Source organism: Armigeres subalbatus, chromosome 1 (assembly GCF_024139115.2).
Source record: "Armigeres subalbatus isolate Guangzhou_Male chromosome 1, GZ_Asu_2, whole genome shotgun sequence".
Lineage (NCBI taxonomy): Eukaryota > Metazoa > Arthropoda > Insecta > Diptera > Culicidae > Armigeres > Armigeres subalbatus.
The window spans coordinates 254,474,694-254,497,764 of NC_085139.1; the positions used below are offsets into that span (position 1 = coordinate 254,474,694).

Genomic DNA, 23,071 nt, shown 5'->3' on the forward strand with positions numbered 1-23,071 from the left:
AAAAATGTCTTCGCTTTTTTTCAATATCATCTTTCTGTTTCCTCTTCTTCATGCAACATCAAAATGCCAAATAAGATTCATATCTCATTGTTTTGAAAAACATAAGATAGACTAATGGAATTGAATGAAGCGGAGAGTTCCATTCCCAATGCTGATTCATAAGTGCATCTTATGAACCACATTGCGAATTATTATGAAAATAATATACTTCTCATTGCGGTTGCAAATCATAAGACGCTCTTATGAACATCATAATTATTTCTTATGTCCCCATTTCAAAAGCAAAACTTATGACGGTCATAGGTGATTTTTCCTCAGTGTATTATATGAATCATTGATTTCCCAAATATTTACCATATTTGCAAGTGAAGAAGTTTAGAAAAATGAAAACTGTATTAAAAACTGCAATTGCAAAAAGACTACATGTTCTAGCCCTCGTGTTGTGCCTTCAAACAAATTGCATACGTTAATAATTATTGGCTGCCGCATAATTTTGAGATTTACTGCTAGTTGAAACCATGGCAGTTGTGTTGCTCTCGCTCTCGCGATACTCTCAAAGAAACTTTTTTCCAAAACGTAAACAATGCTTTAGGTGGGGATGATGCATAACGCACTACTGAAGAAAGTCAATTGTAAAACTTATTCTAGGCAATTCCTTGCTTTGTACTGTGCATAAACAGTTAGAACTGTGCCAACTACCTGATATTATTACACAATTATTCATAAATACAATTGTTGGATGCTTGTTTTTAACTCTACCTGCATTGAAGTTTTAGATTGGTACGTGCGTTTGATTCCACTCCTCTCTATATCGATCAGCTGTTGTGAATCCTCTCTAAACTCTCACGTGTTTCAACTTCCCGAGTTGAAAGAATACTTTTTCGGTATCATTTTACAGATCAAAATACTTTTTTGCAAGCAATAATAAATCTACCGTGACCTGCCCTAATTCCGCGCATCGCCTAATACTGTGGTTTTCATCAAAAATCAGAACCTGGCTATCATGGACATCGTATTATTTGGTGAAATGTTCAAACATATTATGTTTGAACATTTCACCAAATAATGTGATGTCCATGATAGCCAGGTTCTGATTTTTTATGAAAACCACGGTATTAGGCGATGCGCGGAATTAGGGCAGGTCACGGTAAATTATGATGAAGGTATTTGTCAAGTAATTTGACTTGAAATTATTCACATGAAATGACGTTGTAAGTTTATCTAATGAAACATACGATCCATTGTATCTTTCCATTATTAAATGAGAAAATGTTTGTAGGATTCGTGCGAAAGATGATTAAAATAAATGTTCTTACACTTATTGAATCATGTATTTGCGAAATTATGAAGAAAATGGTGTATCGAACCATGAAAGGTTGAATCGTGTTTGAAAGCCGTAAGGTAGGAAATTATTTTTGGTATGTTTTGCGATTATATCGTGATTCGAGAAAAGCATCATGAGGGCCCATTTACAAACTACATAACGTTTTAGGTCGTGGGAGGGTACTTGTCTGAGCGTTAAGGACTTCATAAATTTCAGAACCCTACCATACGTGAAGCATTATTAGAGGCTTGGTGTGGGTTTAGTTTAGCGTTATGTAATTTGCGAATGAAACTTAACCGCTGAGAGGATTAACCTGTTTTTACAAAAATTCTTAGCAACCTAATCGCAAGCATCGGATATTCTATCTGCAGCTTTCGGTTATTTTCTCCAGTACGGGTTATTGGTGAGAATGTTTTGATTTTATAGTTTCACCTATACTAACGTAGTGCTACAAATCGAAAGCGCATGCCACCATTTGGCTACGGGTGCCCCCAGTATTGTCCAAAAAAGTTTTGGTTAATTATGTCGCTATACTAATGGGAATTGTGAAATAAAAATGATAGCTGACATAGTATGGTTGTTATTATTGGACTATTAATATGAGGCAGTAGTCGTAACAAAACACGTCTGTATTGGATGATTAACAAACATGGAATGAAAATTTATTTTTTCTATTTATTTAATATAAACAGTTTCTAAGGAGTAGTTTTTCGTCGCCTACTCGACTTCTCCTTCACTCCTCCTCGACGAGATAACTCCTGCTAACTCGCGAAACTTCAAAAGTTTTGTCTTCAATAATGGTTTTGTTAACATATCCGCTATCATTTCTTCGGTTGTCAAATATTGTGGATCAATGATACCGTTTTGTTTGAGTTCTCGAATAAAGTGATACTTTGTTTCGATATGTTTTGATCTTTTGTTGATGTTACTTGAACTGAGTTGTTTGATACAGCTTTGATTATCTTCGTTCACTTTCACAGGTAGTATAGTTTGTATATCAAGGTCATCGAGTAAACGAAGTATCCAATTCAGCTCTTTGCAACATTCAGCCATAGCTACATATTCAGCCTCTGTGCTGCTCAGGGTAACATTATCTTGCTTTTTTGCGTTCCATCCGATCATACCTCCTGCGTAGCGAAAAAGAAATCCAGATGTTGACTTTCGATCAGCGGTATCACCAGCCCAATCTGCATCCACGAAAACTTCAAGTTGTGAAGAGTCGCGACCTAGAACAAGTTCGTGATCCATGGTTCCTTTTAGATACCGAAGTACACGCTTCGCTTCCACCCAGTCGGCTTGACATGGATTACTGGTTTTTCGTCCTAAGATGGATACAGCAACGGATATATCTGGTCTTGTGTTTACAGAGATGTATAACAATCCTCCGATCAAACTGGCGAATTGATGGTTGTTCGGCAGTAGTTCAACATTCTCCTCCTTCAGTTGTATGTATCCAGGATCAAGGGGAATTTTTGATGGTTTTGCGTCTTGCATACAAAATTTGTTCAACAGTTTTTGAATATAAGTTTTCTGATTCAGGGATATGCCATCTTCATAACGAGTAACGTGAATACCAAGAAAATGTGTAATATCTCCCAAAGGCGTTATCTTGAAATAGTGGTTTAGGCTTCTGACAATAGTTGCATACTCCTCCTCAAAATTGCAGACAACAACAAGATCATCAACATAAACGGCAATGTAAGAGATTGTTCCATCACTGTTATGCTTCGAGTATAGACAAGAATCGTTGTCAGATGATTTGAATCCAAGTTTCCGTAGAACTGAATCTAGCTTTTTATTCCAGATGTTTGCCGCTTGTTTTAGTCCATAAATTCCTTTTTTCAGATGACAAACTAGCTTGGAATCTCCAAAAACACAGCCAGGGGGTGGCCGCATAAAAACAGTTTCTTGAAGTTCTCCATTCAAATACGCTGTTTTAACATCGATGTGTTTGATGAGCATTTTCCGTTGGTGAGCCATAGATAGTAGAGTTTTGAATGTCACTTGCTTAACAACAGGCGCGAACACTTCATCGTAGTCCGATCCAAATTTTTGAGTAAATCCTTGGGCAACTAACCGTGCCTTATATCGAACGACGTTACCTTTTTCGTCTTCCTTTCGCTTGAAGATCCATTTGCAGCCGATTGTTTTGCGTCCAGGTGGCAAAGGTACAACTTCCCATGTGCCATTTTCGCTGTGAGACTGTAACTCCTCCTTGATAGCAGCTTTCCAAAATTCACTCTCCGGACCATCGACTGCTTCTTTCAATGAACGTGGTTCTGCAATATTTGATTTTGCCATTCCAACGGCTTCACGATATCTGGCAGGCAACAACCCTTTCGTGCTTCTATTCGATTTCCTGACATTCGTTGGTGTTTCTGCTTCTTCTTCTGTTCCACTTGATGAATTTTCTGCTTGTGTCCCTTGACTACAATCCAGAAACGTATTATCTTCCTCTGAGGATGATAGAACATCTTCTTCCTCATTGACGATCTCATAATGCGGCTCATCAACAGCTTCACGTGGCATTTGGGGGAGCATATCATATTCCACAAACTCGGATGGTTTTGACATTTTCGGCAAAGTTTTACTTTCATTAATAAAACGAACGTCTCTGCTGTGGTATACCTTGTTGGTTGTCAGGTCCACCAAACGATAGGCTTTCTGATTATTCGAGTATCCCACAAATGTAAGTTTAATGCCTTTCGAATCCAACTTGGTTCTTTTTTTTGATCAGGAATATGGACAAAAGCGCTGGATCCGAAAATATGCAGGTGTTTTAAATTCGGTTTCTTCCCATACCAGCATTCAAATGGTGTCTTTTCGGTAGCACGGGATGGTAGCATGTTCTGAACATACGCGGCAGTGTTGACTGCTTCCGCCCAGTATATATAACTCATTCTTGCATCGATTAGCATGCATCGCGCCATCTCCACTAAGCTTCTGTTTTTGCGTTCTGCCACTCCGTTTTGCTGGGGACTATACGCGGCTGTAAACTGTGGTGTGATCCCTTTTTCACGATAGAATCTTTCCAGCCGTTTTGATTTGTATTCTCCGCCGCCGTCTGAACGAACGATGGCAGGTCGTTTCCCAAAACGCGTCTCCGTCATTTGTACGAACTCTTCCATTCTATCAGCAACTTCAGCTTTTCGTTCCAGGAAATACACTGTGCAATATCTTGTGAAGTCATCAATAATTGTCATGAAATACTTTGCTCCTCCTGGGGTAACTGTATTCATAGGACCACATACATCAGTGTGCACCAGCTCTAGTGCTCTATTTGATTGTGTTTTCGCTTGCTTAGGAAAAGGTAGTCGTGTCATCTTGCCTTCCATACAACATTCACAGTCATCGTTTACGTTACACTTCTCGATCTTGACACCTGTTGCGAGATCATCGCGAACTATCTTCCTGATTGCTTCTTCGTCACGGTGGCCAAGTACACGGTGCCAATGATGGATGCAGTTTTCATTATGCTTCGCTAAACCAGCTTTCGGTTTTCTTCTAGCTGTTTGGAGGTGATAGAGTCCAGCTCTTTTTACAGCAATAGCAGCAGTCTGTCCGCTCTTTGATATTTTGCAAATTGATCCAGTGAACATTACTTCAGCTCCTTTCTCGGCTAACTTCCCAACTGACACCAGATTTGTATCTAATTCGGGGACATGCAGAACATCACTGAGTGTAACTTCTTTTTCTTCATCATCTAAATCGCAGCATAGAGTTCCGGAACCTTTTCCAGCTACATTTACTTCACTTCCATCTGCCAACGCAACAGTTAATCCTGATTGGTTTTCATAATACTTGAAAAAACTTCTATCAGTGCACATATGAGCGCTTGCACCGGAATCAACGACCCAGGTGGTTGTCTTGTTTGGTTTGTCATACACCGCAAAACAAAAGGATGAACCTGCTTCTTTCATTACCTTCGCTTTCGGTTTGAACTTCCTACGGGATTCTTCCACCTTCTGGTTTGATAGCTGCCGACAGTCCTTCTTGACATGGCCTGGTTTTCCACAGAAATGGCAAATGATTTGCTTCTTCGACGTTTCAACTCGCAAGATTGACTCATTACGCGACGGATTCCTTCTTCGTTTCACCGATTCATCCATTAACTTTGATTTCACGAGGTCCATGGTCAACTCGTCATCTGACCGGCTCTCGAGTGCCGTTGTAAGGGTATCATAGGTTTCTGGTAGACTTCTCAGCACCATAGCGACCATCAACTGCGAATCGAGCTTCTGGCCAGCATTTGATAGGCGTAAGAAAAGACCTTCCATTTCCTGAAGATGTTGTTCCATATCTTCACCATCACGGAATTGTAATTGACAAATTCTCTTCAGCAATGTTACTCGGGACGTGAGTGAAACTTTCTGGTGATGTTTTTTTAAAGCCTCCCAGGTTTCTTTGGAAGTTTGACAATTTCGGATAATGGAGTACTGACTGTCTTCAACAAACAGTGCAATCGTTGCCCTCGTTCGATCGTCTCCTTGCTTCCAGTCATTCGTCATTGGATCTGGGACCTGCTCTGAGATATGCTTCCACAATCCTTCACGAATCAATAGCATTTCGATCCTGAATTTCCAGGCTTCGTAATTAGCGTTATTCAGACGCTCCATCATGACCTTATTTGTGTCCATCTTGAGCGGTTCCAAAGTTTCGACCAATTTCTTCGAAATCTCAAACTCCTCAATAAAGGCCCATAACCTATTGGACTATTAATATGAGGCAGTAGTCGTAACAAAACACGTCTGTATTGGATGATTAACAAACATGGAATGAAAATTTATTTTTTCTATTTATTTAATATAAACAGTTTCTAAGGAGTAGTTTTTCGTCGCCTACTCGACTTCTCCTTCAGTTATCCATTCATCTGATGTGCGAAAGCAGGTATGTTCATTCAGAAAACTCTTTTATTGGGCAAAAGAAAAACTTTAGCACAGCCAGCCTGCATAAGTCAACGAAACATGGCTGCTAAAAACCGGGTCAAAGTGTCACGAGTCACGCAAGATAATTGCTTTTAATAGTTTAAGAAGTGTATAAATCTAGAGTTATAAGGCAGATATATGTTTGATACACTTTTCTAAAGAAGCAGTGGTTAATATCTCCCTACAAATCGACGTATTATCGATGAAATATTGATTAATTTGCGTGATGAGCCAATGTTACATCCAGGGCCAACATTACCGCCGGTTACCCTATATTAAAGAAAATCGACTCAAAATTACGGCTCCGTTTTGGCAACACAGCTGAACGATATAGCTAATACTCAGACGAGAATTGAATCCACCTAATAAGATGATAATACTACATCGTCACGATCGTAAATAAGAAAAAGACTGGTAGAAATTTACCTTCAAAGAAGTTCAATTTTTTTAATTTTTTACCAATAAATATTAAATTCTAACCATTATGACAACAATACTAATTTTCACTCATGATTTCAAAAAGTTTTCGTTAAACGTTTTGTGCAACTTTTTAGCCTTACGAGGGCCCAGCCCCGAACAAAGCGACAGTTTCTCCTCGCTGCTGTTAATCATGTTAGCCAGCGTTCCGTAGTTCTGGATCAGCGTCATCGCGTCCGTTTTGTTAACCGGTTTGATATTCGTCAAGGCGCTGACCAGCTAAAATGATTAAAAATAATGTGTAGTCTCCCTATACCGAATCTAATTCTAAAATTTTGCCTTACCTTCTGATACGGGTACTGCTCGGCTCGTTCCATGATCAAATCCGGTGGTTTGTTCTCGAACATCTTGTAGGTCTCGACGATTTTACCCGCTTCTTCGGCGTTCCACGCCAGCACCAGGGTCAAATCGGCCAACAGACAGATGCGTGTCAAGTGCTTCAGCGCATTGTGCGGTTCCTGGATGTCGACCTGTACCAGCAGCACTCGCAGCTCGTACATTTTGCCCAGCTGCTTCAACCGGCCGTGGATGTAGTCCGGGTTGAGATTGTGGTAACGCAGGGAGATGTACAAAATACAGGACGTTGCCCCGACCACGTAGTCGGGAACGATGTCGTCGTACTCCCACGGGATGTTCTGGATGGATTTGAGCAGGGGATTTCCCCGCTGTTTCGGGTTGACCAGCACACAGTTACCTTTATTGACGGAACGAACGACGGTTGCTGTTGAAGCGCTGGTGCCTTCAGTGGAATGTGCCTCAGTAGCGGAAATGGGCTCGTGTGTTAGTGCTGCTTGCTTGGCCGGAGTTGGTAGCTCCAGGCTTGCCAAAAGATCGTCATCGTCCAGGGAATCGTTTGGAATCGACATGATTAATTACATTCAAATACACCGGTAATGGATCAGATGTGAACTGCACTGATTGTTTTGGTGTTACAGCAATGATTAAATGATGACATTTGGGTCAATCATGAGCGACGTTATCCGTTGCATCGAATCGATTTTGGAATTCTAAGCAAAAGCATAAGCAGATACACAAACCATGATGAATATTAAATAACCGCTTCTGAAAGCTAACCTAAAAGTATCCGAAAGCTTTCGTGCAACATACACGCTAATAAATTTGATTTGGTAACGAACACTTTTATTTTCGATCAGACATGCCCAACGTTTTAATGCCACGGGCCAATGAATTAACTGTTACCAAATAGTTTTTCGTAAAATGTTCCTAATCTTGAGAAAACCCGCGTAAGATGTCTTTCGCCATACAAATTTCTGGTGGTTAACTTTAGGGTGAAGCCAGAGTATAATCGATAACGCGATACGATAGTAGAGACATAAAGTACTAGAACGCTAGTGGCGTTGTAGTCATTTTAATTATTTTGCCAAATTATGCTTCATAATTTATGCATCATGCTGTACTGTATGTTTGGTTTTATCACCAACATCGGTTTGACACTTGTAGGTAGTACCGGTACTTTGGCTGCCAGGTCGAAGTAACCTAGATGTTAGTCACGCGAACAGGAACGGCATTAGCAATCTCGAGGCAATCTTTAACTTTTGAATCAACTGATGCTATGCGACGCGATAGTGCAATTTGACAGTTCATTGATAATGATTGTTATTCCTTTGCGTAGCAAATGTTGTTGAGAACAAAACTTACGTTTAAAAGCTTTTATGGTCTGTCAAAAGATATTTTAGTTACCAGATAAATATTGTCGCTGTCGTCGCTGTACGGAACATCTTTTGCTGGCGAGGATAGGGGATCTAAATGTCAATGAAGGAAAAATACATACGTTTTGCCAGTTAGGTACATACTGTGGTACCGTAGTACTACTCTCGGGGACGCAGCCACCTGGCACGACGCCATGTTTCTGTAGCCAACATCTCAGTGTAAAATTCATGATGGTATGTGTTTTGTTTACAAACATCACATTTGATTCTCATTAGGATACAGAACTGGCAGTGGGATACGGTCACGCAATGTTGGCTGCAAAACAAACCTATTGTGTGAGATAGGGCCCTCCTAAGCCGTGCGGTAAGACGCACGGCTACAAAGCATGACCATGCTGAGGGTGGCTGGGTTCGAATCCCGGTGCCGGTCTAGACAGTTTTCGGATTGGAAATTGTCTCGACTTCCCTGGGCATAAAAGTATCATCGTGTTGGCCCCATGATATACAAATGCAAAAATGGTAACTTGGCTTAGAAACCTCGCAGTTAATAACTGTGGAAGTGCTTAATGAACACTAAGCTGCGAGGCGGCTCTGTCCCAGTGTGGGGATGTAATGCCAATAAGAAGAAGAAGAAGAAGAAGGGATGTCACCGGGCTGCGGGGACGACTGAACATACAATTACGCTATGACTGACGTCCTGCTGCTGCTAGAGCCAGATCAGCCATAAAGGACAGCAGTCATCATTTCTACATATCGGACGATCGACCCATCAGACAATCATCGACGAGGTGCATCAATGTGCCGCATCAGCATTTAACCCTAGTAGCACAGTCTAGATCAATTTAGTTGCAGCAACTCCAATGTGACTGAATTTGGTCGCATATGAGTCACAGTAACTGGCATTTGACAAGTGTGCTACTCGGGAAATATCATACATACTGCCTTCAACCCCGGCATGCTTGTTCAGTTTTTCTTTATCGGCGACCGTGATTACTTCTGTTCGCGTTTTAATTAGTGAATAATCGTAGTTTCTGTTAAACTTAGTGTTAGTGCTTTTTTAAAACACCGAACTGTCGTCCCCGGTCAAGATTATACATAACCGATGAACAGAGGTAGAGTGTGTAGCGCCGGAGACGGTGTGTAAGACGGATAGAATAAACGTATAAGAAATAGTTAATATTGTTTAATTACAAATATAAATCCCATGTGCAAGCTGAGCATTAAAGGCCGTTTCTTCAACTATAGCATCATCAACGTGCACTGCCCACACGAAGGGAGACCCGACGACGAGAAAGAAGCGTTCTACGCAAAGCTGGAGCAGACATACGATGGATGCCCACTGCGGGACGTCAAAATCGTCATCGGTGACATGAACGCACAGGTAGGAAGGGAGGAAATGTATAGACCGGTCATCGAACCAGATAGTCTGCATACCGTATCGAACGACAACTGCCAACGATACATAAACTTTGCAGCCTCCCGCGGAATGGTAGTCCGAAGCACCTTCTTTCCCCGCAAAAATATCCACAAGGCCACATGGAGATCACCTAACCAAGAAACGGAAAACCAAATCGACCACGTTCTAATCGACGGTAAATTCTTCTCCGACATCACGAACGTCCGCACTTACCGCAGTGCGAATATTGAATCCGACCACTACCGCGTTGCAGTATGTCTGCGCTCAAAGCTCTCGACGGTGTACAACACGCGTCGAAGTCGAACGCCGCGGCTTAACATTGGGCGGCTACAAGACGGTAGACTAGCCCAAGAATACGCGCAGCAGCTGGAAGTTGCACTCCCAACGGAAGAGCAGCTAGACGCAGCGTCTCTTGAAGATGGCTGGAGAGATATTCGATCCGCCATTGGTAGCACCGCAACCGCTGCACTTGGCACGGTGCCCCCGGATCAGAGAAACGACTGGTATGACGGCGAATGTGAGCAGTTAGTAGAAGAGAAGAATGCAGCATGGGCGAGATTGCTGCAACACCGCACGAGGGCGAACGAGGCACGATATAAACAGGCGCGGAACAGACAAAACTCGATTTTCCGAAGGAAAAAGTGTCAGCAGGAAGATCGAGACCGTGAAGAGACGGAGCAACTGTACCACGCTAATAACACACGAAAGTTCTATGAGAAGTTGAACCGTTCACGTAAGGGCCACGTGCCACAGCCTGATATGTGTAAGGACATAAACGGGAACCTTCTTACGAACGAGCGTGAGGTGATCCAAAGGTGGCGGCAGCACTACGAAGAACACCTGAATGGCGATGTGGCAGACGAAGATGGCGGTATGGTGATGGACCTGGGGGAACGCGCGCAGGACATAATTTTACCGGCTCCGGATCTCCAGGAAATCCAGGAGGAGATCGCCCTTCTGAAAAACAGCAAAGCCCCTGGAGTTGACCAACTACCAGAAGAGCTGTTTAAACACGGTGGTGAGGCACTGGCTAGAGCGCTGCACTGGGTCATTACCAAGATTTGGGAGGAGGAAGTTTTGCCGCAGGAGTGGATGAAAGGTGTCGTGTGTCCCATCTACAAAAAGGGCGATAAGCTGGATTGTAGCAACTACGGTGCAATCACATTGCTGAACGCCGCCTACAAGGTACTCTCCCAAATTTTATGCCGTCGACTAGCACCAATTGCAAGGGAGTTCGTGGGGCAGTACCAGGCGGGTTTTATGGGCGAACGCTCTACCACGGACCAGGTGTTCGCCATTCGCCAAGTACTGCAGAAATGCCGTGAATACAACGTGCCCACATATCATCTATTCATCGACTTCAAAGCCGCATATGATACAAACGATCGGGACCAGCTATGGCAGCTAATGCACGAACACGGTTTTCCGGATAAACTGACACGGTTGATCAAAGCGACGATGGATGGGGTGATGTGCGTAGTTCGAGTTTCAGGGGCATTCTCGAGTGCCTTCGAAACCAGCAGAGGGTTACGGCAAGGTGATGGTATTTCGTGTCTGCTATTCAACATCGCTTTGGAAGGGGTAAAACGAAGAGCAGCCCTAGCAGCACGCTTGTTCCACATAGGTTAATGCAACTCATATGTGACCAGATTCAGTCACAATCAAGTTGCTGTAACCATTTTTGTCTGTCTTGTGCTGCTCGGGAGGGATTAACACGAGTGGTACGATTTTCAATAAGTCCGTCCAGCTATTTGGCTTCGCAGACGACATAGATATTATGGCACGTAACTTTGAGAAGATGGAGGAAGCCTACATCAGACTGAAGAGGGAAGCTAAGCGGATCGGACTAGTCATCAACACGTCGAAGACGAAGAACATGATAGGAATGGGGTTCAAGAGAAGACAATGTGAGCCACTCACCTCGAGTTTGCATCGGCGATGACGAAATCGAGGTGGTAGAAGAATTTGTGTACTTGGGCTCACTGGTGACCGCCGAAAATGATACCAGCAGAGAAATTCGGAGACGCATAGTGGCTGGAAATCGTACGTACTTTGGACTCCGCAAGACGCTCCGATCGAATAGAGTTCGCCGCCGTACCAAACTGACAGTTAGACCGGTAGTCCTCTACGGACACGAGACCTGGACGATGCACTCGGAGTTTTCGAAAGGAAAGTGCTGCGTACAATCTATGGTAAGGTGCAGATGGCGGACGGTACGTGGAGGAGGCGAATGAACCACGAGTTGCATGAGCTGCTGGGAGAACCATCCATCGTTCACACCGCGAAAATCGGACGACAGTGGTGGGCCGAGCACGTAGAAGGAATGTTGGACAGTAATCCGGTGAAAATGGTTCTCGACAACGATCCGATGGGCACACGAAGGCGCAGGTGCGTAGCGGGCAAGGTGGATCGATCAGGTGGAAGATGACTTGCGGATCCTCCGTAGACTGCGTGGTTGGCGACGTGTAGCCATGGACCGAGCCGAATGGAGTAAACTCTTATATACAGCACAGGCCACTTCGGCCTTAGTCTGAATAAATAAATAAATAACAGCCACCAAATTTAATTTAATTAAATATTATTTGAGAACAGAAATTAAATATCGGAGTTAATTATTGTTTTTTGTGAAAATTGAAATTCCAATTTTGTTGCTACCTCTTGATCTACGGATTCATTGGTTGCTGCTCTGTCAAGTGTTACGGTTGGTTGGGCGACAGTGTCAACAGAGAAAATTATGGATGTGTTTCTTCGCAAACTCCCATGTTTTACTAAAGCGATTACAGCGATTTCAACAATGCTTGTTCTCTCATATGGCCCTCTGCTAAGCTTCAGTTTCTATTCATTTCACACTTGCCCACTCGCTCGAATCTGTATCTTCATCACTTTCATCTACTCTGTTTCGCTTTGAGTAGTACACAGAAAGAAAAATCATTAATAAAATTAAGAAAACCGTTGGTTAAAATAAAAAGTTTCGTTGGTTCTTTTTCGTAGAGAGTTGTGTATGTTTGAAATAAAAGTGCGCCAACTTTTACGGCAACCATGGTTTAAAAGCTGCGTATCACTCTAAAATTAAAAGTTTGAATACTCAAACCAAAACTGTTGAACTGTCAAATCTAAATGTTCACACTGTGAAAAATATGAGTGGTATATTTATTTTCAATCCCAAACTAATTATTCATTATCCCAAAAAGTACGTCCTAAACCCCCGAGTAAGCCCCATCAATTAACCCTTTTCTTCCAAATTAAATTATGTCTTAATGAATAGTTTTTTTTTCTTTTTATTGCTGTAATAAATTATTCCGGAGATTATTCCAGTATTTTATACTGAAATGTGGCCGCTTCACCAGAACAATGTAGGCAATCATCGGAGTGTGCATCGTAGTCGTCAACATACACCATTTTTCCGTTTTTTCGACCTCCGAAATACGAAGATTATCTGGAAACAGAAAACAGAAATCTTATACCATGATATGCAAAAATTTCGGCCAGCGAAAATAGCGCCTTTGTTTGTTTGTTTTCGTCATTGAAACACCGCGACGCCGGTACCAATTTCTTTCTACAGATCCCTTTTATATTAATGTTTTACCTTACCTTTTGCTGGCTCCGAGAGATGAGCAATGTCGTGCCTGATGGTCTGACATTTCTGCGGCGTATTATGGGCTGGTCAGCAAGCCTGAAATCCAAATGGGACATTTGTGAGGCACTTTTGCACTTTGTTAGCACTCGGCACCACCAGTTTTCCGCAATCGCCAACACCGGACTCTTGTTCTACGATCCTGCGGTCACTCTTGTTTGCTTCGGTTGGAAAACATAATATTTTTGTTTTGTTATTGTACGCGAATGAGAGGAGAGCCAAATCAGCTATCGATGTTTAGAGCGCACTGTGACTGACACTGAATCAATTAATGGTCAAAAATAATTTTAATCGATGCGAAAATATATATTTTCTTTCTTTTTTTTTTAATAAGTATAGCATTTTTAATCCGAATGTATTGCTATTTTAACAACAAATTAATAATTTATTAGCTAACTATCTAAATAAATGAGCTGGTTTGGTTTTTAACCACTTCATGTATTCCATAGTGGAACTGAGAGGAGCACTGAGTATTTTTTTCATTTTCTCTTTTTGCTCAATGGTTTATCGGTGATTGATTTGACACTTCTACAATTTTCAGGTTGAAAGGAAGAACTTTTAAATATAAATAAGGAACAACAAAAAATCAACTTTTAAATAAAAAAATAACTTTTACTAAGACCAGATTCATTTTCATTTTCAAGAAAATAATGTACTTTTCAAGAAGAAAGTACAAATCTTTCTTTAAAACCATGTTTGTTTTTTGTGTTAATAATTATCACCGAAAAAAGCCAATAAATTAATCTCGAAAAAGCATTATAAGGCTTATTTAAACGTTAATCAAGGATACAGAAGTTACGTAAAAGCTTCGTTAGTTCGTTTATTGCGACATTACGCTATATATTATTAGTGTTATAGCCAGAGAGAAAGCGATTTGAATATGAATGCTACTTGTCGCGACCGGCCAATATGATGGCCTCTCTGATGACAGTTCTAGTCTTCCGTACGATCCGTAGAAGGTGAGCCGTGGGTGCCCTGGTCTCGCTGCTGCTGTTTGGCATCATCCTTTTGGCAGCAGCGAAGAAAACTCTTTCAAAACTTCGCTGCGGACGCCAACGGCCAGAATGAGCCATCGAAAACCTTCCTCTGCATCTCGCCCGACGTCTGCTTGCTCGGCTGGTTAATGCCATCCTCCGCCAGGTTGCTGCCATCCTCGGTTTGGTTGTCGGTGCTATAGTCCTCCTTTCCTGCTGCTGGGGTTGTTTGTCCGTCTGCATCCGTTAGTAAACTGGAACTTGTTACGATCTGTGCACGGCTATTTATGCCCAATAAGTGCATGGTCTGATAGTGATGTGCAAACGATGTCCCAAATACCCAATCGGAAGACATACGTTCAAGCACGCTCGCAATTGCCGGACATACGATGTAGTTGTCAGACGTACGTTCATACGATTGCATAGTATTGGGAAGGCTATGCAATTTATTCAATTTTAAACATTACATATTTTTAAACCTGCAATAAATTGAACTGGTTGCTGTTACTCCTACACTACTCACCGTAATAATCCAACAAGCAACACAATTGCATACATACATGATCTATTAATCGATTAGCTGTGTTGCTAAATCAGACAAAGCTGTTTTATGGCTATATGGAAGCTGCAGAAACGATGAAAGGTGAAATACATTCGGCACAAACGGACTAGCTAGGAAAATATTTGGGTAATAGTCAAGTTGAACCTTAAGGAGTAAATTGTAGAGGCTTACTTTTTATTCAGCACTAGCAGACCCGACGAACTTTGTTTCGCCTAAAATTGATTTATTTTATGATTAGTTCTTGAGTTATGTAGAAATTCCTGTTCCATTTGTATGGGGTCTCAAACCATTTTTAGAACCTTCCCCGGCCCCAAAAACCTCTACATACAAATTTTCACGCCGATCGGTTCAGTAGTTTCGGAGTCTATAAGGTTCAGACAGACAGAAATTCTTTTTTATCTGGGAGGGAGCTCTCGATACTACACATCAAATAAACAAATACTGTCGTCAGGCAACAAGCAAATTTTCTACAAGAATAAACAATCAACGTAGGCGCCACCTAAAAAGACCAAATTTTGTTTTGTGTGTTATTGTTCTTATATTGCCTTAGAAAATTTTCTTGACGAGAGTTTTGTTCTCGGCTCACACTGACATGTCATGACAGCTAGATTTCGGCTCGGCTTGACACACACATTTTTTGAATCTGTTTCTCCCTCCCAGATTTTTATGTATATAGAAGATTTGCTGCTTTTATTCGAATATTATACAGCCTAAGGCTTGAAAATGAAGCTTATAGCACCAAAATTGTTAGTTGGGTAGCCCGCCTGTTAAGTAGTGCTACGATAGACGGGGATACCTTTGAGGTAGTCGAGGGATGCATCTATACCTTGGATCCTTGATAACGACTGATACTTTTAGTTATGAAAAGAGGTTCAATCTCGATACACTTAAGTTTGCCATGAAAGTGTTTTTCATGAGATATTGTGAAAAAAGATTCGGCTGTCGATTTTATCGAGTTTTGAGGCTTCTAATACTTTTTCTAAGCTTACACCTAAAAAACAAATCTGACAATTGTTGTTTAAAATCTTGGCATATACAATTCTGTAAGATTTTCATACAGATATTGTATTAAAATAATACAAATCTGTGAGATTTCAATACAACAATGCAAGGTTCTTATGCAAAACTGTATTAAAATCTGCCATCCACTGGTTGGGTGTGTTAGAATTGCACTTTAATTACCGAAATAAAATACGAATTTAATACGAAGTTACAAATCACGCTTTTATTCTTTTTCCTTTCTGTTGTACACTGCTCTCCTTCCTTACCTCTGTTACCCAGGGGCGGATTCAGGTTATACCGCAACCCAAGAAAACATAACACATTTCCCTTTCTGTAAGCTCGTTACTTTGTCATTTGATTCACATCGAGAACATAGTCATCAAACCGTAATGACTTCCTGGCATTCCGTCGAGGCTTTCTGTTAACAGGATCAATGATGCCCTTAAAATTGATAGCAGACCCGTAACATTGTTGATCTGATTCAGTTGCATCACGTTGTTGATTTGGAGGGTTGATCATCATTGTCGGACACATTACGATCTTCATCAAGCACCTTCTTAAGATGAGACGAGTTTCGCCGATATCTCTCACCTGCTGGCGTTTCAACGAGCACAGAATTTCCCTGCTTTTGAACAACTATAGCTGGCTCTGGGTGGAAGTTTGCTGCTAGCTTATTCGCTGGATTTAAATTCTTCATGAGGACTTTATTACCAACTTCGAGATTTGAATGCACAGTTCCTTTTTTTTCATCGTAGTATGTCTTGGAGTTGGTCTTGTAGGCCTTGTCGTTGTCTTTGACTTCTGCGTCCTTAACATGATCCATTTGAAATAGATGCGGAATCCAATCACGGAACTTTCTGCCAAACAGTATTTCCGCCGGTGAGTATCCCGTTGCCGGATGAGGCGTCAGAGCATACACGTAATTGTATTCTTCTAGGTCTCGCTTCCAGTTTGACTTATTCAGCTCGGCGATTCTCAGAATCTTTAAGATGCTTCTATGTTGGCGTTCAACCTCGCCATTCGCCTGCGGCCAATATGGCGTAGTACGACGAAGCTTTATATCAAACTCGCCGCAGAAGTCCGCCATCGCTTTACTCGAGAAATTTCTGGCATTATCCGTTATCAATACATATGGAATTCCCAACTTCATGAATAACGGACGCAATTTGTTAATAATGTCATTCGAAGTCGTTTGTTTCAAGACTTCAATTGCCTTGTATCGACTGTATGGATCAATGATTACCAGCAATGACTCGCCGGTGGGCAAGGGACCTAGCATATCCATATGTAAAACCTCCCATGGATTTTTTGGCAATTGGCGCACTTCCATTGGCTCCGGTGGTGCCAACTTTCCGACTATTTGGTAATCCAAGCAATTCTTAACTGCTTTCTCAACGTCCTTATCCATCGATGGCCACCATACTTTTGCCCTCAAACGCTGTTTCGATCGGAACTTCTTTCTCATTTTGGGCGTACGACTTCTCAGCATCGGAAAGACCTTTACTTATATAGCATATTACTCTTTTTACTCCATCCTTCTCCTGCAAAAGGACACCTCCAAGGCCTGTCGGACTGGCGTCAGCAATCAAAATTGTTTTGTCATGCGGAGAATAGTATCCTAGTGACTTCGGTTTCACTAGTACATCCTTAATTTTTTTAAATGCTTCTTGTTGTGGAAGGCTCCATACGAACTTTGAATCCCTACGCAATAACTGGCGAAGTGGAGTGGTCATTGTATAAAGATTGGGTATGAATCTTCCTAGGTACGTGATGGTTCCTAAAAAGCTGCGTACTTCTTCAACAGTGTTAGGCTCTCGAAGACTGCGAATTGTATCCACCTTATCCAACGTTGGCTTGATACCTTCCGCTGAAAGCACGTGTCCCATGAAGGTTACCTCCGACTTACCAAACTCGCACTTTTCGGATTAATGGTGATTCCGAACTCATCTAGGCGATCCATAACCTTACGTAGCGTGTCGTCATGTTGTTCTTTTGTTGGCGCGAATATCATTATGTCATCTATAAAGACCCGCACACCTTTGATTCCCTTCAGAATACGCTCAATGATGCTTTGAAAGACCTCGGATGCGCAGTTCATTCCGAAGGTCAATCTTTTATATCGATAATACCCCTGATGCGTTGCGAAAGTGGTTATGAATCTGGAACCCTCTGCCAACAGTACTTGATGAAATGCTTTGACCAAATCGATTTTCGAAAACCACTTGCAGTCGTTTAAATGAGGCACGATGTCATCAAAAGTAGGTAGGGGATGGTGCTGCGGTACTATCGCTTTATTTGCCGCTCGCATATCCACACAAAGCCGAACGCTGGATGTATCACCTGCTTTGGGACTGACGACAAGACGAGATATCCACGGTGAATCTCTTGGGGCTGGCTCAATTATGTCTTGTTCCAATAGATGATCAATTTCTCGTTGCACTTTTTCCTGAAGTGGAATCGGAACATGGCATTTTGTGTGTTGAACCGGCTTCACAGTATCGTTGATTTGCAACGTCACTTCAAATCCTTTTATCCTGCCAATTCTGTTGGATTCGTCGTTTACTCTCCAGACATTTGTGTTGATATTCAGAATATTGAGCTGAGTTGCCGTTTCCCTACTCAGCAAACTTGCACCTTTGTCTTGCACAACGACGACCTCTGCCACCACACTGCGATTTTTCGTTGCGATTTCTGCAGTAAACTTTCCGATAACGCGCAGATGATTGTTACCGTATGCTTTTAGGGTTCTATTGGATCCTTTGCTCTGTGAAAGGATATCGATGTTCTGCTTCTTCAAATAGTACCATGTGTTGTTATCAATAACGTTGATTCCTGTTCCTGAGTCCACGATCCACTTAATCTTCACACCCCAATACTGCAAACTACCTTCTCTGCCTGTGAGTTATCCGCGGCAAAAACGTACTTCACTTCTGTTGCGTCATCCGTGCTTTCATCGTCAGAGTCATATGTACTTTCCTGTCCACCTGATGCTTCCTCTCCAACCTGCCGAATCCGCTTATTCCTTTGCTTGAAACGATTATTGTCGATATTCCGTTCCTTTGTTTTGCAGCATCGTCAATGTCCCGAAAGACCGCACTTCTCGCATTTCTTGTCCTTCGCCGGGCAGCAATCCTCGTTAGCATAATGCCCAACACGACCACATCGAAAACATTCGTTCTTGGAAGTTGAAAGTTTGTTTATATCTGCGGAACGCTTTAACTGCTGTCGTACTTTTTCGATAGTTTCGAGCGAACGGCCTTCATTTATAATTTCTGTCAAGGTCATTGATGGTTTCGTCAGTATTTTCGCTCGAAGCTCGTCGGATGATCCCTTTTCAAAGATCTGCTCTTTGATGTTTTCTTCCAGCCAATCTTGGTATTCGCATAGATTACCCTGCTCTCGCAAACGGAGAACAAACTTTGAAATCTTCTCATCAGGTTCTTGCTGCAAATTCCGGAAGATATGGCGCTCCTGTGGCAAGCACTTCATGGGCAAGAAATGACCGTCTAGCACTCCAACAGCTTCCTGGTAAGCATCCGATCCTACAGGCACTGGCTGATTTCCATCGCCCACTAGACTATCATATATATCCTGTACGCTTTCCCCCGCAAAGTGGAGTAGGTATGATTTCTTTCTGCTCGGAAGAGCCACATTATTGACGTCCAAAAAAATCTCGAAAGAACGTTTCCACTTCTTCCATCTCGAACTAACATTCGTCGTGTCGTCTGGATCGAATGGTAACATTCCGCTCCCTGCTGCAGGATTCATCTTTGTTGTTGTTGTTTCCTCTTCCTCAAAACTCGCCCGCTGCTAAGTTTGACATAGAGAAATCACTTCGATTACGAATTCAATCACCGTTTCTCGATCACGAATCCAATTACTTTAAACTCGCACGCGCCCGCGAATTCTATCCTCGTCGCCAATGTTAGAATTGCACTTTAATTACCGAAATTAAATACGAATTTAATACGAAGTTACAAATCACGCTTTTATTCTTTTTCCTTTCTGTTGTACACCGCTCTCCTTCCTTACCTCTGTTACCCAGGGGCGGATTCAGGTTATACCGCAACCCAAGAAAACATAACAGGGTGTATAACAGTTGTTTGGGATCTTTCTGGATTAATAAATTTTCTAATATTTATAAAACTTTAAGTGAAACACTTATCAAATCTAGACCAACATTTGAAAAGGGCGTAACAGCCAAAATTTATTCATTCTGATTCTTCGTCTACATATATAGCTATATATGTAGACAAGGAATCAGAAGGAATAATTTTTGGCGGTTACGCCCTTTTCAAATGTTGGTCTAGATTTATTATCAGTATAAATCATATCTATAGAAAACATCATCGAAAACAGTTTTAATTATTGTTAGTGTTTTGTTTAATCGTAATTGAAGAAATTTGATGAAAAAGCTGCAAATGCAAGAAAACTCCTAAGTAAGCATGAGGCAGAAGCAAGATGGATTGCATGTTTAAGATATATTTATGCAGACTATAAATCCATAATAAAAGTTGAAATAAAGCTAAAAAGAACCCCAATATGATGCATTAGGTTATAATTATAATACGCCCATTAGGTTCGCTTCAACTCAACTTAAATAGTTTGCACAGGTCTTAAATTTGCTCTATAAAGGCTTCATCCCCATGGCTAATTGATTACTACATTCTGCAGATAAGAAGTTTTTACTTATATTTACAGAAATTTGATCAAAATGCTTCTAACTACCTCAATCGACATGATCATTAATCCTATTAGGTTGGCACCTCATCATTCAAATTTAGTAAGTAATTAACGTTTGTTATATATCGATTCACCGTAACGTCATTGGCCTTTTCGATCGAAAAACTTCTTTTTCGCTGCAAAAAAAAGTGAATCAATACCAAACATTCATTCATATATAGATCGCATCACTCGAAATCTAACCACCCACCTGTGATCAACGTGTCCGGATCCTCCTGAACGCGAGCCGCCGCACCCGCACCAGTACCCGATTCGCCTTGGGCTGTTGTCTTCAGCTTGACGAGGCCATTGTTGGCCGCTGATAGTTGCTTGTGTCGCAAATATGCCCTCCTGTACTCGTCATCGGCCACCAGTGAGCTCTGCTCGCCACCGCCTCCGCCCACGCTCACACGGTACTCGGCCAGTGGAATGACCGTCGATGACACCGCCACCCAATCTGCGTGATGCGTAAAGAAAAGCGATGAGTCAACCCCCCACCAATTGCGTACAGTTTCCGATACAGCTTACCAGGTTCGTATTTTTGTCCGGCGATCTTCTTGTAGTACATGGGACCTGCGTCGACGGTGACCAACGCAAGTGCCGTCAGTACAATTGCGATCACTTTGACTTCCATTATCAGCCGGGTTCGGCACTAGAACGGCGTTTAGTTCACGCGATTGGTAAACGAGGCGCCAAAACTGGGGTGATCTCTTCGAGAGAGCACAAGTGAAACTATCTTTGACGGTTGGATTGAAATGAACAGCAGAGGTCCGGACCCGTTTTCTCCATACGTATGAAGCTTGTTTACGCGCGAAGGTGGGTGGCACGATGGCAAAAGGCCAGCATGCTGACGGTACGTAGTTATACAGCAGCGGTTGAGTCGAGTCAGTCGTGCGCGGGAGATTTCTCTCTGCCGATGAATGACGACGACACCTGCTGAAGAGGCGGTGAAGAGTGGCCCCATGCAGCTGGTTGCGGTGAACGTGTGAACTTAAGAATCGTGAGCATGAATGAAAGTGATCGACCTTTTCTGCGATGGATAGGTTTGAAGCTTAGTCACAATTCAGGTGGAATAAAGAGACAAATTAATTCAAACGTTCGAAAACAATATCTGATGGTGCCTAAGTAGTGCGAAGGTCGTCCAGAAGGGGACAAAACATCAAAGTTATTCATCTACGTTTGTCGTAACATTTGCGATTTACCGACTGGAATTGTGATGCGCTCCTCTGTAAATTTCTGTGGCTAATTTACTAGGGTGTCCCAATTTCCATTAGATAAAGGGATTAGATATTGGGAATGAGTTGTTAACTTTATTGTTTACTGTTTATGGGTGCGATAGATACCGAAATTGACTTCAGATGTGTGCACTGTATATTGCTCGTAAAAAAACCGGCGCTCAACAAAGTTAAACAAAACTCAATTCATTTAAACTGTCTCAACGTAACATTATGCTAAGTTTAGACAAAGCAAGTCAGTTGAACAAGTCGCTTGAATTGAACGCGAATTGAACGTCTAAGGGCCGATGCCCACGTAGCGTTTTTTCAAGCTGCGTGCACGCCGCGTCCACGCAAGGTACCCAGCATCAAATGTAGTCGTGCACACGGTTACGTGTGCATTACTCCATTTGACGCTGGGTACCTTGCGTGAACGCGGCGAGCACGCAGCGTAGAAAACCGCTACGTGGACATCGGCCCTAAACATCTTCATTCATCACACTTGAACGAAAAGAAAGTTGAACAAGTTCAACTTTTTGCAAGTCAATTGAATTCAACTGAGTTGTTCAATTCACTTGCCCTGTCAAAACGTAGCATTAAAATATTTCTCCATCGGTTTCTCGAACGGGTTTGTTGCCATAGCAGAATGGGAAGAGTATTTATCATCGATGTTTTTTGAACACCCTAATCAATCACACTTGCGGAACGGAAAAGTGTACAAGAGCAAAGATGACTTCGCGCGCATTTAAAAACAATTACCCATCATTTGCATTTGTTTACATTCCAAATGGAGGGGGAGACGCGTGTTGGCGCTTAGTCGATGCCATTGATGCATAAGCACGCCGTAGTGCGACGACTGGACCTTACAGGGGGTTGGCATGGGAAAATTTCAATGGACAGGTTTCTTTACAACTTCTTGGTTGGTGTGATGTGGCTGGGGACGGACGGTGAGAATATGTGAAGGCAGTATCAATAATATGATGATGGGAACTTATTGGGATGAATGATTTCCTAATGTCGGTCATATGTAAATTAGATGGACTTATATAAAAACGTTCCATAGAAAATCAAAAATTGCATATATGCACGTGTAGTAATCAAAACTTGTATAGGCCGATACAAATATTAAATTTATTTTATGTCCGACAGT

At 42.0% G+C, this 23,071-nt stretch overlaps 3 protein-coding genes and 1 long non-coding RNA gene across 4 annotated transcripts; all 4 read right to left on the reverse strand.

Annotated features, from left to right (window-relative positions):
• Window positions 1–6,686: 6,686 nt before the first annotated feature.
• On the reverse strand, window positions 6,687–7,660 carry LOC134206770 (DNA excision repair protein ERCC-1). Its single transcript, XM_062682496.1, has 2 exons — window positions 7,011–7,660; window positions 6,687–6,945 (listed from the first exon to the last, which is right to left on the reverse strand). The coding sequence occupies exons 1-2, from the start codon at window positions 7,590–7,592 to the stop codon at window positions 6,757–6,759; spliced, it is 771 nt and encodes a 256-aa protein (XP_062538480.1). The 5' UTR covers window positions 7,593–7,660; the 3' UTR covers window positions 6,687–6,756.
• A 5,415-nt stretch (window positions 7,661–13,075) lies between these two features.
• LOC134212932 (uncharacterized) lies at window positions 13,076–13,757 on the reverse strand. The gene is made up of 2 exons (XR_009979376.1): window positions 13,405–13,757; window positions 13,076–13,249 (listed from the first exon to the last, which is right to left on the reverse strand). It is a non-coding gene; the product is annotated as an uncharacterized LOC134212932 (long non-coding RNA).
• A 3,628-nt stretch (window positions 13,758–17,385) lies between these two features.
• On the reverse strand, window positions 17,386–19,753 carry LOC134207218 (uncharacterized protein K02A2.6-like). The gene is made up of 3 exons (XM_062682939.1): window positions 19,078–19,753; window positions 17,892–18,880; window positions 17,386–17,697 (listed from the first exon to the last, which is right to left on the reverse strand). Exons 1-3 carry the CDS (start codon window positions 19,751–19,753, stop codon window positions 17,386–17,388), a joined length of 1,977 nt encoding a protein of 658 aa, XP_062538923.1.
• Window positions 19,754–20,651: 898 nt separating this feature from the next.
• Window positions 20,652–21,884, reverse strand: LOC134212935 (uncharacterized). The gene is made up of 3 exons (XM_062691290.1): window positions 21,236–21,884; window positions 20,919–21,164; window positions 20,652–20,844 (listed from the first exon to the last, which is right to left on the reverse strand). Exons 1-3 carry the CDS (start codon window positions 21,339–21,341, stop codon window positions 20,810–20,812), a joined length of 387 nt encoding a protein of 128 aa, XP_062547274.1. The 5' UTR covers window positions 21,342–21,884; the 3' UTR covers window positions 20,652–20,809.
• Between the last annotated feature and the right edge of the window lie 1,187 nt (window positions 21,885–23,071).

Excerpts from the sequence above, each read along its gene's own strand:
- LOC134206770 (XM_062682496.1), bottom strand. The coding sequence starts at position 7,592 with ATGTCGATTCCAAACGATTCCCTGGACGATGACGATCTTTTGGCAAGC. Across the intron at positions 6,946-7,010 it reads AGCAGTACCCGTATCAGAAG|CTGGTCAGCGCCTTGACGAA; the intron begins GTAAGGCAAAAT and ends TAATCATTTTAG.
- LOC134207218 (XM_062682939.1), bottom strand. The coding sequence starts at position 19,753 with ATGAATCCTGCAGCAGGGAGCGGAATGTTACCATTCGATCCAGACGAC. Across the intron at positions 18,881-19,077 it reads CAAGAAATGCGAGAAGTGCG|GCAGAGAAGGTAGTTTGCAG; the intron begins GTCTTTCGGGAC and ends GATAACTCACAG. Across the intron at positions 17,698-17,891 it reads ATCCGAAAAGTGCGAGTTTG|TTATTGCGTAGGGATTCAAA; the intron begins GTAAGTCGGAGG and ends CCACTTCGCCAG.
- LOC134212935 (XM_062691290.1), bottom strand. The coding sequence starts at position 21,341 with ATGGAAGTCAAAGTGATCGCAATTGTACTGACGGCACTTGCGTTGGTC. Across the intron at positions 21,165-21,235 it reads CGGACAAAAATACGAACCTG|ATTGGGTGGCGGTGTCATCG; the intron begins GTAAGCTGTATC and ends CGCATCACGCAG. Across the intron at positions 20,845-20,918 it reads TCCGGACACGTTGATCACAG|CGAAAAAGAAGTTTTTCGAT; the intron begins GTGGGTGGTTAG and ends TTTTTTTTGCAG.